We start from the raw sequence: 18,233 nt of genomic DNA, 5'->3' as shown, positions 1-18,233 counted from the left end.
TAGTTATAAACCACTCTGCAGCTTCCCTGCTCAGCAGCGCGTCATCAGCTGTTTTCCTGTGAGCACCACGATTGCTGGCTGTGCGCTGGTTCCCCGAGCCATGGTCCCTGTTCACAGGCTCTTACCCGCAGTGCTGCCACGGTGCCGTGTACATCCCAGGAGCTTGCAGGCGTCCGCTAGCCACCGTCTGCAGGGAGTGTCCCTCAAGCCCTCACTTGTTCTGTGTCCCCAAGTTTGCTCTCCTGGCCTCTTGCCTGACCACGCCGCATCCCCTTACTCTGACCTTGGCCAATCAGGACCTGCGTGTCTGGTGGATTTTGGAAGCCGCCTCACTGGGGACGGGAGGCATAGGCCAAGGGACAGCCTGTGGGAGGGCTGGGCCATGGGGGCTGCAGAGGAGGAGTGTCCATGGCACCTGGATGCAGGAGACCCTCGTGGGCAGGAGCGTGGCTGGTGGTGCGGTGGCCTTGGGAGTGTTGAGGCCGTCCCCTAAACCTCTTCCGTGGAAGCAGAGATGCCACTCATCACGTGGCTTCCAGTAAAGAGGGCCTGGGACCCTCGGGGGACCCTCAAGTTCCCAGACTCCGGGTCCATGTCCTTGCCATTGTGCTGGCTGAGGGGCCCCTCAGCCTACATGGGGGCCAGGGAGAGGGTCCTGCCTGTCTGGGTGTGCCCCCGTGGTGGGCCCTGGAGGCTCCAGTCTCAGGGAGAGGAAAGCCCGGTCTGCCTTGACCTCCTCACTGACGTCTCCGGGGTCTCCAGGGCCCGGCCCAGGTTTCCCAGGGCTGCGCTGTGCTCTCTTGGTTTCTGGGGTCCCTTGCAGATAACAGACAAGAGAAGCACACCTGTTGCTCTCTAGCCTGTGAATTGTTTACTGTTCCTGGAGTGAGTGGTGGAAAGCCCTGCGAGGGGTTGGTTCAGAGGATGAGGCCTCACCTGGAGAGTTTGTCTAGTTTACTCCAAGCCTCATGTTCCTTTCAGTCGCTCCCTGAATCACTGTCTTCAGTGGGTCAGGACGAATCCACTGCCCGGGCCTGGGCCTGGACCAGTGCTCGTCAGGCCTGCTGTGTGGGGCCTGGGGGCGCTTGCACGTGTGGACTGACAGCTCATCAGGAAGAGCTGGGGAAGGCCTGAGACAGCCTCTGGCCTGGAGGAGGCATGAGGCCTGGGCAGCCACACGGCTGGGGACGGTGTGAGGCCTGAGCAGCCACATGGCTGGGGACGGTGTGAGGCCCGGGTAGCCTCTGAGGGCTGGGGGTGGCATGAAGTCCAGGCAGCCCCTAAGGGCTGGGGAGGCACAAGGCCCAGGCAGCCTCTGGTGCTGCTGCGTTGCTCCTGGGCAGCCTGGGGGGCCACAGGGCGTCTGGAGGCGTCTGCGAGCGTCTGGGCTGTCCCAGCTGACGTGGGTCGTTTGCTCCACAGGCCACCAGCTTGGGCTCCCCACGGCGGGCAGCAAGTGGGACTCGGGGAACCCAGCTGTCAACCTGTCCACGGTGGCAGTGATGCCCGTGTCAGAGGAAGTGCCCCTCACTGCCTTTGCCCTGGAGCTGGAGCACGCCCTCAGCGCCATCGGTAAGCCTGGGCCTCCCGGCCTCCAGCCGTCTCTGGGTTCTGGGCCTGCGTAGGGGGCGTGCCGGCTGCCCTCCGTCTTCGAGGGGACGCGGCGGTGGGTGGCCGGGGCTCAGGCGGGGGTCAGTGTTCCGTAGTGTTTCCAAATTCCTGGCAGCCGTTAAATCTGGGGATTCAGGGACAAGGAGTTGAATTTCCTGAGAACTCAGAGTTCTGCGGTATTCAGGTATTCTGTAATCTTTGCAACATTTTATTTACAAGTTTCCATGTGATTATAGAGACCATGATAATAGGAAGTCAGTTTTCTGTGGGTTTAGGGTTATACTAAAAATTTCAGTGTTGTCTTGGCAAAATAATGCAATAATAATAAATGTGGCCGGGCATGGTGGCTCATGCCTGTAATTCCAGCACTTTGGGAGGCAGAGGTCAGGAGTTCAAGACCAGCCTGGCCAACATGGTAAAACCTCATCTCTACTAGAAATACAAAAATTAGCCGGGCATGGTGGTCCACGTCTGTAATCCCAGCTACTGGGGAGGCTGAGGCAGGAGAATCACTTGAACCCGGGAGGTAGGGGTTGCAGTGAGCTGAGATCACACCATTGCACTGCAGCCTGGGCGACAGAGTAAGACTCCATCTCTAATAATAATAATAATAATAATGATAATGCAATGAATGTTGTATAATTATTATGAAACAACATATTGTGACAAGAGTATTTCAGAACCATGTGAAAATGCTCTCTCCTGATACAGACATTTGGTAATAGAAAATAATAAATGCAAAAAATGTATAATGTAGAAAGATACTACTGTAAACATCTAATATTTAAAAGTTATTCTCAGCCAGGCGTGGTGGCTCAGACCTGTAATCCCAGCACTTTGGGAGACCGAGGCGGGCGGATCACCTGAGGTCAGGAGTTCAAGACCAGCCTGACCAACATGGTGAAACCCCATCTCTACTGGAAATATAAAAATTAGCCGGGCATGGTGGCGGGCACCTGTAATCCCGGCTACATGGGAGGCTGAGGCAGGAGAATCGCTTGAACCCAGGAGGTAGAGGTTGCAGTGAGCCGAGATCGCACCACTGCACTCTACCCTGGGTGACAGAGCAAGACTCTATCTCAAAAGTAAATAAATAAAAGTTACTCTCAAAACAAAATTTTAAAACACATAAAGCATGGATTGCCTTGTCTGATGACCTTGACCGTCATTACATGACACATATTCCCAGTATATGCAGAAAATCGTACTCATTTCCAGTGACATCAGTCAGAGTATTCCAGGTGCATCCAAAAACGCCTTCTAGCAGTGCGGTGGAGCTGTACGGCTTCATAGAAACTAGTTACCTTTAAAAAACACTTTTTCGCCGGGTGCGGTGGCTCACGCCCTTAATCCCAGAACTTGGGGAGGCCGAGGTGGGAGGATCACTTGAGGTCAGGAGTTCGAGACTGACCTAGCCAACATATTGAAACCCAGTCTCGCTAAAAACACAAAAATTAGCCGGGCTTGGTGGTGGGCGCCTGTAGTCCCAGCTACGAGGGAGGCTGAGGCAGGAGAATCGCTTGACCTCGGGAAGTGGAGGTTGCAGTGAGCTGAGATGGTGCCATTGCACTCCAGCCTGGGCAACAGAGCGAGACTCCGTGTCAAAACAAACAAACAAAAAAACCACTTTATTTTGAAATAATTATAGGATTGGAGAAATTGTAGAATAGTAAAGACAGACCCCATGTTCCCTTCGCTGGGGCTCCCTCACGGGCAGCGCGTTAGGGGGTAACATTGAGGCTGGGACGTTGGCGTTTACGCCGTCTGTAGACCCCTCGGGCCCCAGCAGCCCGTCCGTGCCCTCCTGGGTGTGTGCCGTGCGGTGTGACGTGGGTGCCGTTTCTGTGACCTGCACCACACAGGGCCGTGGGACCGCTCTGTCACAGAGGAGACCCTGCAGGTGGCTGCCACGTTGTTACCCAGCACCCCAGCCTGCCGGCAGCCAGGGACCTGTTCTCGATCTCTATAATTTCATCATTCTGGGAAAGTGATAGAAATGGAACCACACAGTGTAGCCTCTGCAGACGGCCTTCTCCCACTCAGTCACGTGCACCCAGGTTCCTCCTGGCCTTTTTCTGGCCTGGAGCTCAGTTCTTTTTGGTGCTGAGTCATCGTCCGCTGCCTGGACGCACCAGTTTATCTGTTCATCTACTGCAGGGCATCTTGGCAGCTTCCAGGGTTTGGCAATTAGGAGTGAAGCTGCTGTAAACACCTGTGTGCGTGCTTCTGCATGGACAGAAGTTTTCACTTCCCTTGGGTAAACACCAGGAAGTGTGATTGCCGGATCCTGTGGTCAGAGTATGTTTAGTTGTAGAAGAAACCACCGAGCCGACTTCCAGTGAGGCTGCACCGGGCTACAGTCCCACAGCAGCGAGCAGGTTCCGGCTGCTGCATGTCCCACTGGCACTGGGCTGGATTTTGAGCTCGGAGCTGGGCCTTGGGTCCAGGGGTATTCCAGGTCAGTTGTCAGAGGGGCCCTTATCTTGTGTGCCTCCAGGAAACAAATGTTACCAGTTAAGGCAAGGCACAGGACACATTGATCTGATCTCTAGCTGTTTGTTTTGTTTTTTGAGACGGATTCTCACTCTGTTACCCAGGCTGAAGTGCAGTGGTGCAATCTCGACTCACTGCAAGCTCCACCTCCTGGGTCATGCCATTCTCCTGCCTCAGCCTCCCGAGTAGCTAGGACTAGGGGCACCTGCCACCATGCCCAGCTGATTTTTTGTATTTTTAGTAGAGACGGGGTTTCATCGTGTTAGCCAGGATGGTCTCGATCTCCTGACCTCATGATCCGCCCGCCTCGCCTCCCAAAGTGCTGGGATTACAGGCGTGAGCCACGGCGCTTGGCCGATCTCTAGCTTGTAATTAGAATTAGACCTCTCTGCTTCCCACACATGAGTCTCTGGGTCCTTTCCCACCTGGCACTGCCAAGCAGCACCCCCTCAGGCTGAGCCCCTCATCTTAGCTTCTCCCCCAAGCCTCTGGTGGCTGTGATGCCAGGGCTGACGCTGGCGCCCCTGGTTGAGAAGGGCCCTGACAGCTGTGCCCACATGGAAGATGCGTACGAACAGGCATCTCGACACTGGGGACCCTGGCCTCTTGGCGTCTGGCGCCTCGATGATCTGGGTTTGGGAAATTATGTTATCTCCCATCGTACAACCTTCCCTGCCCTGCACACATGGCAGGACACAGAGATTCCACTGCTCCTTGTGCTGGAGGAGACCGAGGCTCAGAGAGGCTGCCCGAGGCCTCCTTCAGGGCAGAGGGGAGGTAGCATGAGGCCACAGGCCCTTCCGCACTGGCAGGTGAAGAAGGCTTGGCAGTTGCGCTGAAGGGGAGCGGGCCTTGGGGGTGGGGAGGGGACTCTCACTGCCTTGCTTGGTGTTGGTGCCTTGCTCAGCCTTGGAGGTGGGCGGCCTGGGCAGGCTCCATTACTGGTGATGGTATTTTCAGGCCCGACCCTGCTGCTGACCAGTGACAACATAAAACGGCGCCTCGGCTCTGCTGCCCTGGACAGGTGCGTGCCGTCAGCCCCGACTCCCTCCTCCCAGCCGGCCCAGTGCAGCCCTGAGAGGTGTCCCCACTCTGTCACGTCCGGCATCTGCACTGCAGCTCCTCATCCGGCACACCGGGGTGTGAGGGCTGATGACATGACGCCCCTCACCAAACACACACTGGGCAGCAGTGACCTGCTGGGCACTGTCGGGCCTCCCAGGAGATCCCGGCCCCTGCTTCCCGCCTGGGCAGCCCGGGGTCTCACCTTCCCCCGCCTGCCCTGCAGTGAGCCTCAGCCTCTGGGCTTAACTGCAGCCTGTGCTTGACCACCTAGGCCCTGAATGACTCACTGCAAACTAGAGATAGCAGGAAGTGCTGGGCCGGGAGGGGAAGGGGCAGCGACTGGTGCTGGCCTCTGCTGCCTCTTTCCACTGGGGACACGCACTAAGAGTGCCAGGCCCCTGTGGAGTAGTGAGGTCCTCCCCCTGCGGCCTGCAGTGTCCACGAGTACCGGCTGTCCAGCTGGCTGGGGCAGCAGGAGGACACGCACAGGATCGTGCTCTACCAGGCAGACGGCACGCTCACACCCTGGACCCAGCGCTGCGTGCGCCAGGCCGACTGCATCCTCATCGTGGGCCTGGGTGACCAGGAGCCCACAGTAGGCGAGGTGAGCATGGGGAAGGCCAGTGGAGCTGGGGAGAGCCCTCTCTTCAGAACCTCCTGTTTCTCTTTTCCTTTGAGTGAAATACTGCACAAACTCAGAAAAGGACAGAAAATGAGAGCCAACACTCAGATATCTGCTACCCGCGTTTTAAAAACATGGTGCTGTATTGACCTCCAGCGGTGCCAGCACAGGCAGGGCAGGTCTCCAGCGGTTCCAGCGCGGGGCAGGGCAGGGGCCCCACGTGGCCTCTTGTGAAGTCAAAGCCTCTGGCCGCCTTTCGCACTTTTACAGCCGGTACAGGAAGCCCTTTCCAGGTCTCACCTTTTACATAAACGGTGCCCTATTTTATGTCGTCTGAAGTTTGCTCTTCTCCACAGCATTTAGGTTTCGGCGTCGTTCCTGTTCCCCTCGCTGCTTTTTCTGGCTACTTAGTTTTCCTCTTGTGAATCCCTCACCCTCTGCCTCTGCATCCTCAGCCAACTGGAACAGCCTGTGCAGGCACCTTCGGTACGCCGGCCCCAGGCTGTGTCTGCAGGTTCCCAGATGGCAGCAGATCGCTGACCCAATTGCCTGTGGACCTTCCACCTGGCCATTGCTGCAGGCGAGGCCTCGGGCTCACGACTGCCCAGTCCTGTTCGTTCTCCAGCTTCCTGCCTTCAGTTCGCATTTCCGTCTCCCTCCTCTGCTCCCTGCTCTGTTCTCATCACAAGCCTGCCTGGGCTAATCCTGGGGCAGCTAAAAATGCCTCCTCTCTGATGTATGTTCCTGTTCTGCAGCTAGTGATGCTCCCTTGTGATGGTTTGTTTGCAAAATACCTCATTCGAAAAGGTTGCTGTATGTGTTTATGAGGCAGTGTTAGAGAAACAGAAAGAGGAGGTGTCCCCTCCTGCCGTGCTGACCTTGCCCGGCACCGTGGACAGACGGACAGCCCCCTGCCGTCACAGCTTCGGCAGCGCCAAGACCAGGCCACAGCCAAGTTGCTTTGCAGAACCCAGGCGCTGCTCCCGGGGTCCTGCCCACAGACCCTCTGTGCTGCCCTCAGCTCCGTCCTGCCCCGAGTCGCAGGCTCGCCCGGCTGGCAGACACGTGGGCTCTGCCTTTCAGCTGGAGCGGATGCTGGAGAGCACAGCTGTGCGTGCTCAGAAGCAGCTGATCCTGCTGCACCGGGAGGAGGGCCCGGCGCCGGCCCGCACCGTGGAGTGGCTGAACATGCGGAGCTGGTGCTCCGGCCACCTGCACCTCTGCTGCCCGCGCCGCGTCTTCTCCAGGAGGAGCCTGCCCCAGCTGGTGAGGCGGGGAGAGCCAGGCGGCCTGCCCATGGCTCTGTCGTTCATTTCCTTGAATGTCCGAAGCCACCTTCACATTCCCCACCTGATTTCCTGACACCTGCGCTCCCTGGGCCCTTCCTGTGCTTGTGAACGTGACCCTGCCTCACGTCTCCTTCCTCTTGCCCTTTGGGCCTCTCGTGGCCACGGCAAGGTGACACCCCCTGCAGCTAGGAGGCAGCCAGCAGGGTGGGGGCAGCCACAGGGCGGCCATGGGGCTGGGGGCTCACTGAACCCTGGGAGACGGGCCTGACATCAGGGGAGGGGCAGTAAACCCTGGGGGATGGGCCTCACATCAGGGCTGCTCAGGGCTGAGGCTGAGGCCCCACATCCGGCCGACGAGGGTGTCCTCAGGCCAGCACTGCTCCCTCCTTTGGGCAGAAGACCCTGAGACTTTTATTTTTTATTTATTTATTTATTTATTTTTTGAGACGGAGTCTCGCTCTGTCACCCAGGCTGGAGTGCAGTGGCCGGATCTCAGCTCACTGCAAGCTCCGCCTCCCGGGTTCACGCCATTCTCCTGCCTCAGCCTCCCGAGTAGTTGGGACTACAGGCGCCGCCACCTCGCCCGGCTAGTTTTTTGTATTTTTTAGTAGAGACGGGGTTTCACCGCGTTAGCCAGGATGGTCTCGATCTCCTGACCTCGTGATCTGCCCGTCTCAGCCTCCCAAAGTGCTGGGATTACAGGCTTGAGCCACCGCACCCGGCCCCTGAGACTTTTAATTCCAGTGTCCTCAGGCAGCCCTGGGGCCTGAGGGCGAGAGGTGTCTGGAGGCTGCTCATGCTTCACAGCCCCCAGCCCACAGCTCTGTCCAGGAACCTGCACCCTGAAAGCACCATCTGCTGCAGGATTGGGGGACCCCAGTGGGGACAGCTCTGAGGAGGCCCTCTGGCCCCCCACCCGGGCCCACTCTCTTGCCCACGTACCCTCTGCCAGTGTCCTCCCCCCAGTAGCTGAGCTGTCTCTGGGGCCTGGCCCGGGCACTGAGGTGTTGATCAGTCTTATCAGGCAGGGCATGCTGCATGCTGGGGAGGATTTGGGGTCAGTTTGGGTTAGAAGTGGAGGAAACTCCCCCCAGTCAAGCCAGGATGCGAGGTCTCGGCCGAGGGTGGGGCCCTGCACCAGCACTGCCTGATGGCTCTTCCCCCAGGTGGAAATGTACAAGCGCGTCTTCCAGCGGCCCCCGGACCGACACTCAGACTTCTCCCGCTTGGCCAGGGTGCTGACGGGCAACGCCATTGCCCTGGTGCTTGGGGGAGGGGGAGCAAGGTGAGTGCCCCTCGCTTCCCACGCACTCCTCACGGTTGTGTGTGTGGTGACAGTCACCCCCTCGGGTGCTGGGAGGTGCTGGGTGCTGGGGCGGGGGGTGTCACTCAAAGACAAGGAGACCCTCAGGCCTCCTGTCCAGACCTAGCGCACATGGTATGCCCACTGACACCCAGAGTGGCCCTGGTTTTATTATGGCCAGTTTAGTAGAAGACATATCTCGTTTTGACTGCCTTTGCTTACAAGTGGCTACTTGGACCAGGCACAATGGCTCACACCTGTAATCCCAGCACTTTGGGAGGCTGAGGCAGGCAGACCACGAGGTCAAGAGATTAAGACCATCCTGGCCAACCTGACGAAACCTAGTCTCTACTAAAAGTAGAAAAATCAGCTAGGCGTGGTGGCGTGCACCTGTAGTCCCAGCTACTCGGGAGGCTGAGGCAGGAGAATTGCTTGAACGTGGGAGGCGGAGGTTGCAGTGAGCCCAGATTGCACCATTGCACTCCAGCCTGGGGACAGAGCAAGACTATGTCTCAAAAAACAAAACAAACAAACAAAAAAAGAAGTGGTTGCTTGTTGGCCCTTTGCGTCTCCTTTGAAACCTCTGCTCTTTCCTCAGCCGGTCTTTCCGGGGTCTGGTGAGTTTCCTTCACTCTAATACTTGATAAAGAATGATCTGGGCCGGGCGCGGTGGCTCAAGCCTGTAATCCCAGCACTTTGGGAGACCGAGACGGGTGGATCACGAGGTCAGGAGATCGAGACCATCCTGGCTAACACGGTGAAACCCCGTCTCTACTAAAAAATACAAAAAACTAGCCGGGCGAGGTGGCGGGCGCCTGTAGTCCCAGCTACTCGGGAGGCTGAGGCGGGAGAATGGCGTGAACCTGGGAGGCGGAGCTTGCAGTGAGCTGAGATCCGGCCACTGCACTCCAGCCTGGGCGACAGAGCCAGACTCCGTCTCAAAAAAAAAAAAAAGAATGATTCTGCTCTCTGCCCAAACTGAGTCTTTCAGGGACTTTAATCCCAGGTCACTCCTCCCCTGCCTTGTCATCAGACACCACCTTCTCCTGACCGTGAATAGATACACTTGGCACCGAGATGGAGCCCGGGAGCCCCGAGGAGGGTGGGACAGGCACATGCCCCTCTGCTGAGCCAGGTGTGCATAAGGGGCAGGGCAGGGCCTCCTACTGTTGCCCCCAAATGAAGGGAGGACGCCGAGGGGTGCCTGGGCAGGGGTCCAGGCCGGGGCTGCCCTGCTGGGGTGGGGCCTCTCCGGCAGCCTCTCCCATCTCCCACGGAGTGCCAGCACTGCTACCCAGGGAGGAGCTTGGAGGTAGCCCCAGGGCCTCAAGGATGCTTCTGCTGGCCCCAGGGCAGGGCCCTGTCCGCCCCTGGGGCTGGTCCAGGTAGCGAAATGCCCACTGCATCCTGCTGTATAAGGGACTTGCCACCTCCTCTTGTGCCATACTTTCTCTTAAACGCTGCAGAAGTTGGCCTAGAGCAGTTCAATGGCTTACCTGAGGTTGTCAGGCTGGGGACAGGACCCAGGTCTCCTTCTGTGGGTCTGGGACAGTGCAGGGACTTGGAGCAGTTGAGCCCACACCCGGACCTGACTTGCAGGCCAGATCAGCAGCATTTTTAATGAGAACGTAGCTTTGATCAAGATAATACTTAGAAGCTGTAAGTATTTCTTAAGGCACATAACTGCAGGCCCTTGCCCTCCCTCCAGCACCACGTCCAGAGTTATCCCAGAAATAACCACTTCCCATGTTTTGGGCTATCTGCTTGTCTGTGTCTCTAAATCACATTCCTATTCTAAGTTTTTGTTTTGTTTTGTTTTTGGTTTTAGATTGTTGACTTCTTAACCGCCTTCCACACCTGCAGTCAGAGTCTGTCCATCTCCAACTATCGATCAGTCACTCATCCACGCATCTGTCTCCCTCCTTTCCACTCAAAATCCCAGTGTGGTTCCATCACTAGTTAGCCAGCACTCACTGTCTATGTTGTTAGGACAGTGTGGGTGTCCCTCAGAGCTAAGTCACATCCTGTCCTATCCTATGATTGAAGTTCCTTCCTTGGACTTAATAATTCTCACATTTGTTCAGTTTTCTGGGCATCCTTAGTTTACCCAAGGACACCGAGGCAGGCATTAACCTCCTCTCGGTATGTTCGGACACACCACTCGTCTCTGTTCAGTTTTCAGGAGTCGTCCTCCCTAAAGCCCTCTAGCCTCCTCCTATCTCCACTGGTTGCTTTCTAGCGTGCTGCTGAGAAGTTGCCCTGGAATTTTCTTTAACCGCCATCCTAGAAACTACTTTCGTTTCTCTCCTGTGTTCAGTTCCATTTCCTGTAATTTCATGTCTTCTTCTTCATTGGTTTATTCCTCATTTTGGTGGATATATGCTCTAGAAATTTCCCTAGGAGGAGGTGCATGGAGATGTAAACGTTTTAAGAGCATACATATCAGCAAATGTCCTCATTCTGTTCTCACACTTGTATGATAGTTTGGCTGGGTATAGAATTCTAGATGGAAATAATTTTCCCTGAGAATTTTAAGGCATGGTTCCATTGTCTTTTTAGTTTTTTGTATTGTTGTTGAGAAATTTAGTGCTGTTTTTATTCACAAGGCCTGTTTTTTCTTCTGGAACCTTGTAGGAGATTTTCTCTTTTTTAAAAACAAAACAGAGTCTCGCTGTGTTGCCCAGGCTGGAGTGCAGTGGCAATCATAAGCTCACTGTAGCCTCAACTCTCAGCTTCAAGCAGTCCTCCCCACTCAGCCTCCCAGAGTGCTGGGATTACAGGCGTGAGCCACTGTGCCTGGCCTGAGACTCTGCATTCTTGGTATTCTGAAAGTGCATGATGACAGGCCTTCATGTGGCTCTTTTTGCATCCACTGACAGTGGATTCCCAGTGGACTCTTTCAAATTTGGAAACTCACAGGCTTCAACTCTGGGAAATTTATAACTTTTCTAAATGAAAATGTTTACCTCCCTCTTTTCTGTGTTCTCGCTTCCTGGAGCTACAGGTGCCCACCACCACGCCTGGCTAATTTTTTTGTTTTTTTATAATTTTAGCAGAGACGGGGTTTCCCCATGTTAGCCAGAATGGTCTCGATCTCCTGACCTTGCGATCTGCCCACCTTGGCCTCCCAAAGTGCTGTGATTACAGGCGTGAGTCACTGCGCCCAGGCTTTTTTTTTTGAGACAGGATCTCTCTGTCACCCAGGCTGGAGTGCAGCGGTGCAGTCAGAGCTCACTGTAGCTGGAAGTTCCTGGGCTCAGGCAGTCCTCCCGCCTCAGCCTCCTGAGTTGCTGCGACCATAGGTGCAGGCCACCACACCTGGCTAAGTTGTTTTTCTTTTCTTTCTTTCTTTCTTTCTTTTTTTTGGAGAGAGAGGGTTTCACCATGTTGCCAGGCAAATCTCAAACTCCTGGGCTCAGAGGGTCCTCCTGCCTCAGCCTCCCAAAGCGCTGGGATCACAGGCATGAGCCACTGCGCCCGGCCTTCCTGGAGCTTCTGATGGTCAGATTTGGGGCATCTTAGATGGATCTTCTAATTTTTAGTCTTTTCTCTCCCCTATTCGTCATCTCTGTCCTTTTGTTCCACTTTCTGGAAGATTTTTCTCAAATGTGTCTTGCAGTTGATCTTTTCTGCGACAATACCGCTGAGGTCCGAGCACGTTCCCCGCAGCCCTCTGTGTTCCTCCAGGTTCCCCGCAGCCCTCCATGTTCCTCCCGGTTCCCCGCAGCCCTCCGTGTTCCTCCGGGTTCCCCGCAGCCCTCCGTGTTCCTCCGGGTTCCCCGCAGCCCTCCGTGTTCCTCCGGGTTCCCCGCAGCCCTCCGTGTTCCTCCCGGTTCCCCGCAGCCCTCCGTGTTCCTCCGGGTTCCCCGCAGCCCTCCATGTTCCTCCCGGGCGGCGTCGCGCTCCTGAGAACGCGCATCGTGGGCTTTACTTTGCCCGCCTCGCTTGCTCAGGTTTTCCACTGCGCGCCTGTTGGTGTCTTGTGTTGATCACGCGACATAGCATGCCTGAGATTTGTCTGTGCTCCTGACTCTCAGCAGTGGCGCTGCCGGGTACACTCACCACACTTTGCTTCTCCCCCTTCCTGTTGATGGATGGTTGGTTTTCTGGTCTTGGTTATTACAAACAAAGCTGTTATCACCAACTCTTTTGTTTGTCTGTTTTGAGACAGGATCTTGCTCTGTAGCCCAGGCTGGAGTGCAGTGGCATGATCTTGGCTCACTGCAACCTCCACCTCCTGGCTTCAGGTAATTCTCCTGCCTCAACCTCTCCAGTAGCTGGGGTTACAGGCACCCGCCACCACGCCCAGCTAATTTTTGTATTTTTAGTAGAGATGGGGTTTCACCATGTTGGCCAGGCTGGTCTCGAACTCCCGACCTCAAGTGACCCCCCCTCCTCAGCTTCCCAAAATGCTGGGATTACAGGCATGAGCCACCATACCCAGCCCAACTCTTCTTCAAATCCTTTTGTGGACATGTTTCCTTTCTTCTTGGGCGAATGCCCAGCAGTGTAAGTGCCCGGTCATGGCACAGTTGTATCATTTTACACTCCCACCAGCAATGTCTGAGAGTTTGAGTGGCCCACATCCCCACCGACCCTTGGTAACGGCAGTATTTTAAATTTTGCCCATTCTAATGGTCTGCAGTGGTGTCTCACTGTGATTCTAATTTGCATCCCTCCAAAGACTGATGAGTAGAACACCTGTTCATGAGCTTGCTGGCCATTTGTGTATCTTCTTTTGTGGAGTATCCTTTTAAGTTCTTTATCCATTTTGTAATAGGTTTTTGTCTTTTACTATTGTATCGAAGGAGTTCTTTATTCTGAACACAAGTCTTTTGTGAATGCATTTATTGCTGATACTGTCCTCAGTCTAGGCTTTTCTTCTCATTTTCTTAATGGCCTCTTTGGATGAACCATTTAAAATTTTGATGAAGTGTGATTTTCCAGTTTTTTTATGGTTATTAATTCTGGTGTCCTGAGAGGTTCCACCTATTCCAAGGTCACAGAGGTATTCTACATCTTCTGGAAGCTTTTCCAGCCTGTACGTTTAAGTCTGTGAGCTACCACAAACTGATTTTCATGACTGGTGTGAGGTGGGAGTCCACTTTTCCCATGTGGTGTCTGATTGCTCTGAATGATATGGTTCGGCCATGTCCCCACCCAAATCTCACCTTGAATTATAACTCCCATAATCCCCACGTGTTGTGGGAGGGACCTGGTGGGAGGTAACTGAATCATGGGGGTGGGTCTTTCCTATATTCTTCTCGTGATAGTCTCATGGGATCTGATGGTTTTACAAAGGGCAGCTCCCCTGCACACGTGCCCTTGCCTGCTACCATGTAAGATGTGCCTTTGCTCCTGCTTTGCCTTCCACCATGATTGTGAGGCCTCCCCAACCACATGGAACTATGAGTCCATTCAGCCTTTTTTTTTTCTTTTTTTTTTTTTTTGAGATGGAGTCTTGTTCTGTCGCCCAGGCTGGAGTGCAATGGTGCGATCTCGGCTCACTGCAAGCTCCACTTTCTGGGTTCAAGCAATTCTCCTGCTTCAGCCTCCTGAGTAGCTGGGATTACAGGCACATGGCACCACACCCAGCTAATTTTTGTATTTTTAGTAGAGATGAGGTTTCACCATGTTGGTCAGGCTGGTCTCAAACTCCTGACCTTGTGATCCACTCACCTCAGCCTCCCGAAGTGCTGGGATTGCAGGCATGAGTCACCGCAATTTTTTTTTTTTTTTTTTTTTTTTTTTTTTGAGACGGAGTCTCATTCTGTCACCCAGGCTGGAGTGTGGTGGTGCAATCTCAGCTCACTGTAACCTCTGCCTGGCAGGTTCAGGTGATTCTCCTGCCTTAGCCTCCCGAGTAGCTAGGATTACAGGCACCTACCAGCACACCCAACTAATTTTTGTACTTTTAGTAGAGACAGGGTTTCACCATGTTGGCCAGCCTAGTCTCAAACTCCTGACCTCAGGTGATCCACCCTCCTCGGCCTCCCAAAGTGCTGGAATTACAGGCTTGTAATTTATAAAGAAATGAGGTTTAGGTTGGGTATGGTTGCTCAAGTGCTGGGTAATCCCGCTGAGCCCCGTACCCGCCTAAACCTCATTTTCTTTAGAAATAACCCAGTCTCAGGAATTTCTTCAGAGCAGTATGAAAACGGACGAATATGCCTTCCCTCCCTCCTGAACTGCTGAGGCCCCCGTCAGATCCAGTGGCCCTGCAGGTGTGAGCCCGTCTGGACCTTGCTGGGTTCCGTTGGTGTGTTTCTCTATCCTTAATGACAGTACTACACTGTCTTCGTTACTGTCGCTTCATAGTCAGTCTTGGCATTGAGGAGTCACGTAGTTCCTTCAATTTTCCATTTTTCTCTAATTGTTTTGGCCGTCCTAGGCCCTTTGCATCTTCATGTGAATTTTAAAAGCAGCTCGTCAGCATCTCCAAAAAGAAAACCTTGTGAGATTTGGATGGGAGAATATGTCGAATCTGTACCTCATTAGTTGACAGCATTGAGCCTTCCAGCCCGTGATCTAGATGGATCTCCCCGTGTCCTTAGGCCTCGCATAGTGGTGATCAGCCATGATTTGCGATCTTCAGTGTAGACGTCTTGCACATCTTTTGTTGTTAACTATATTTCTAAGGGTTTTACAGGCTTTTAAAAAACTGTTATAAATGGTATCTTTTTTTTTTTTTGAGACAGAGTCTTAATTTTGTCACCCAGGCTGGAGTGTAGTGGTGCAATCTCGGTTTACTGCAATCTCCGCCTCCTGGGTTCAAGCAATTCTCTGCCTCAGCCTCCTGAGGAGCTGGGATTACAGGCGCCCACCACCACGCCCGGCTAATTTTTTTATTTTTAGTAGAGACGGGATTTCACCATCTTGACCAGGCTGGTCTTGAACTCCTGATCTCATGATCCACCCGCCTTGGCCTCCCAAAGTGCTAGGATTACAGGCGTGAGCCATTGTGCTCGGCCGTAAATGATATATTTTAGACTTCATTTTCAAATTTTTTGTTGCCAGTATATAGAAATACAACTGATATTTATAAACTGATCTTGTATCTTACAACCCTGCTAAATTCATTTATTCTTTTTTTTTTTTTTTTTTTTGAGACGGAGTCTCACTCTGTCGCCCAGGCTGGAGTGCAGTAGTTGGATCTCAGCTCACTGCAAGCTCCACCTCCCAGGCTCATGACATTCTCCTGCCTCAGCCTCCTGAGTAGCTGGGCCACCACGCCTGGCTAGTTTTTTGTATTTTTAGTAGAGACGGGGTTTCACCGTGTTAGCCAGGATGGTCTCGATCTCCTGACCTCGTGATCCGCCCTCCTCGGCCTCCCAAAGTGCTGGGATTACAGGCGTGAGCCACCGCGCCCGGCCAATTCATTTATTCTTGTAGCTTTGTTGTAGATTCTTTTTGACTTTCTACACACATACTTATATTTTCTGAGATTCAAACAGTATTTTCTCTTCCCGTCCAATATGCATGTGTACTTTCTTTCTGTTTCTTTTTCTTGCTTTGCTTTGCTGGTCAGAACCACCAGTGCAGTGTGGATAGACATGGTGGGCGTGGACACCCAAGCCTCATTCCCAGGCGTGGGAGCAGGTGTTCAGCCCACCACTGAGTGTGATCTTGGCTGTCGGCTTTTTGTGGCTGCCCTTGGTCAGACTGGGGAAGTTCCCTTTTATTCTCAGTTTCCTGCGTTTTTTTTTTTTGTTTTTTTGTTTTTTGTTGTTGTTGTTTTGTTTTTAATCATGAATAGTTATTTTTGTGACTCTATTGAGATGATTGTATTTTCTCTTTAATCTGTTAATGTGTTAATTACAGTGATTTTCCAATGAAAATCAACATTGTGCTCCTGGGACAGACCTGTTTCGTCATGATGTTGAAGTTATCCTGTTTGTATATTGCTAGATTCTATTCAAACCTGAGTAAGACTGGACTGAAATTGTCCTTTTTTGAAATGTCTTTACCGGGTTTGGTATGAAGGTTTGTTTGCTGGCTTCATACGCTGAAATGGGAAGTTCATCTTCTTTTCCTATTCTCTGGAAGGTTTTTAAAAAATTTTTTATTTTTGCTTATTTATTTTTATTTATTTTTTTTGAGACAGGGTTTCATTCTGTTGCCCAGGCTGGAGTGCAGTGGCATCATCGTAGCTCGCTGCTGGGATTACAGGTGTGAGCCGCTGTGCTCAGCCAGAATGGAATCTGTAACTTTTAAATCCCCACAAAGAAAGTTTCATGTCCAGATGGTTTCACCAGTGAATTTTATGAAACATATAAGGAATAAATAAAACAAAATTTACATAACACCTTCCACAGGCCAGGCGCGGTGGCTCACACCTGTAATCCCAGCACTTTGGGAGGCCAAGGAGGGAGGATTTCTTGAGCCCAAGAGTTCCAGACCAGCCTGGGCAACATAGTGAGACGCCGTCTTTATAAAAATGAAAAGATTAGCTGGGCGTGATGGTGTGTGCCCGTGGTTGTGGCTACCTGGGAGGCTGAGGCAGGAGGGGAATCACTTGAACCCAGGAGGTTGAGGCTGCAGTGAGCTGTGATCACGCCACTGCACTCCAACCTGGGCAAGAGTTAGACCCTGTCTAAAAAAAAAAAAGATAGATTAAATTTATTTAATCTTTACTAAGTTACAGTACTACTCAGATGCTCTATTTCTTGTGTCATTTTGGTAAGTTAGGTTTTTCTAAAAATGTGCCCATTTTATCTGAATTTTTCTATTTATGGCATGAAGCTGTTCAGTCTTTTTAACTAAAGCATCTGCGCCGATGTTCCCATTTTCTTTCCTGTTCATCATTGACGCTTTCTCTCTTTCATTTCCTGGATCGGCCTCACCAGGGCTATCCATCGAATTGGTCCCTCCAACACCAACTTTCATCTTTGTCAATCTTCTCTATGTTTGTTTTTGGCTCTATAAGTTGTGCTCTTATCTTTGTTATTTGCTTAATTTTACTCTCTTTTATTTAAATTGTTCTTTTCCCCCTAACATTTAGACAAGCAGACATTGCCTATAAAGAAACATAGTAAATATGTACTCTCTCCCAACCACTCAGAGGACAGAAAAGTTAAGGTAACGTGTCTTTTCTTTTCTCAGGCTGGCTTAAAGCTTTTTTCTTTGCCTTGGGTTTTTGACAACATGGGAATGGTTTTCTTTTGATTTATGTTAGGATTTGTAATGCTTCCTGATTCCGACGCCTGACGTCTGTCTCTAGAACATGCCCCACTGTCCCTTCAGATACGGCTCCCTCCCCATCTGCTTTCTGTAGCTCCGATTACACATACATTAGAGTTTGGTGCCAGATCCCATGTTTCCCAAATTCCTTTACAGATTTTGTAAAACAATATTTTACATATTCTATCCTTTTGATGCTTCATGATTCAATGAATATTTTCTTCTGACCCATCTTGTATTTTACCATTTCTCTCTTCAGCTGTTCTGTTCTGCTGTTAAGCCCACTCATTGAGTTTTTCATTTGTTATTATATTTTTCACTTCTAGAATTTCCATTTGGTTTTATGCCAGAATTGACACTCTTGTTTTTAATTCCTTGAATTTGTTTTTGTTTTTTGAGACAGAGTTTTGCTCTTGTTGCCCAGGCTGGACTGCGATGGCACTATCTCAGCTCACCACAGCCTCTGCCTCCCGACTTGAACCTGTTTTTAAGGCTCTTACCTGAGTATTTAATATTCCGTGGCAGTATTACATATGGTTCTTTTTTATTATGTTAAAATACACATAGCATGGCCGGGCACGGTGGCTCACGCCTATAATCCCAGCACTTTGGGAGGCTGAGGCGGGCGGATCACGAGGTCAGGAGATCGAGACCATCCTGGCTAACACAG

The 18,233-nt window shown here is 52.3% G+C and overlaps 1 protein-coding gene across 2 annotated transcripts in view; it reads left to right on the top strand.

Moving 5' to 3' along the window:
- The window catches only part of PNPLA7 (patatin-like phospholipase domain containing 7), an 83,597-nt gene that overhangs the window by 56,425 nt on the left and 8,939 nt on the right, over positions 1–18,233 (top strand). For both annotated transcript variants that reach the window (XM_011985148.1, XM_011985147.1), the window contains 5 exons: positions 1,423–1,572; positions 5,065–5,128; positions 5,605–5,773; positions 6,875–7,057; positions 8,247–8,365. In XM_011985148.1, coding sequence (XP_011840538.1) covers positions 1,423–1,572; positions 5,065–5,128; positions 5,605–5,773; positions 6,875–7,057; positions 8,247–8,365 — 685 coding nt within the window. The remainder of the gene's footprint in view (positions 1–1,422; positions 1,573–5,064; positions 5,129–5,604; positions 5,774–6,874; positions 7,058–8,246; positions 8,366–18,233) is intronic.

The sequence above is a fragment of the Mandrillus leucophaeus genome, unplaced genomic scaffold (genome assembly GCF_000951045.1).
Source record: "Mandrillus leucophaeus isolate KB7577 unplaced genomic scaffold, Mleu.le_1.0 Scaffold28, whole genome shotgun sequence".
Lineage (NCBI taxonomy): Eukaryota > Metazoa > Chordata > Mammalia > Primates > Cercopithecidae > Mandrillus > Mandrillus leucophaeus.
The sequence above is the reverse complement of the archived record's forward strand: the minus strand, read 5'-3'. Positions and strand labels throughout refer to the sequence as shown.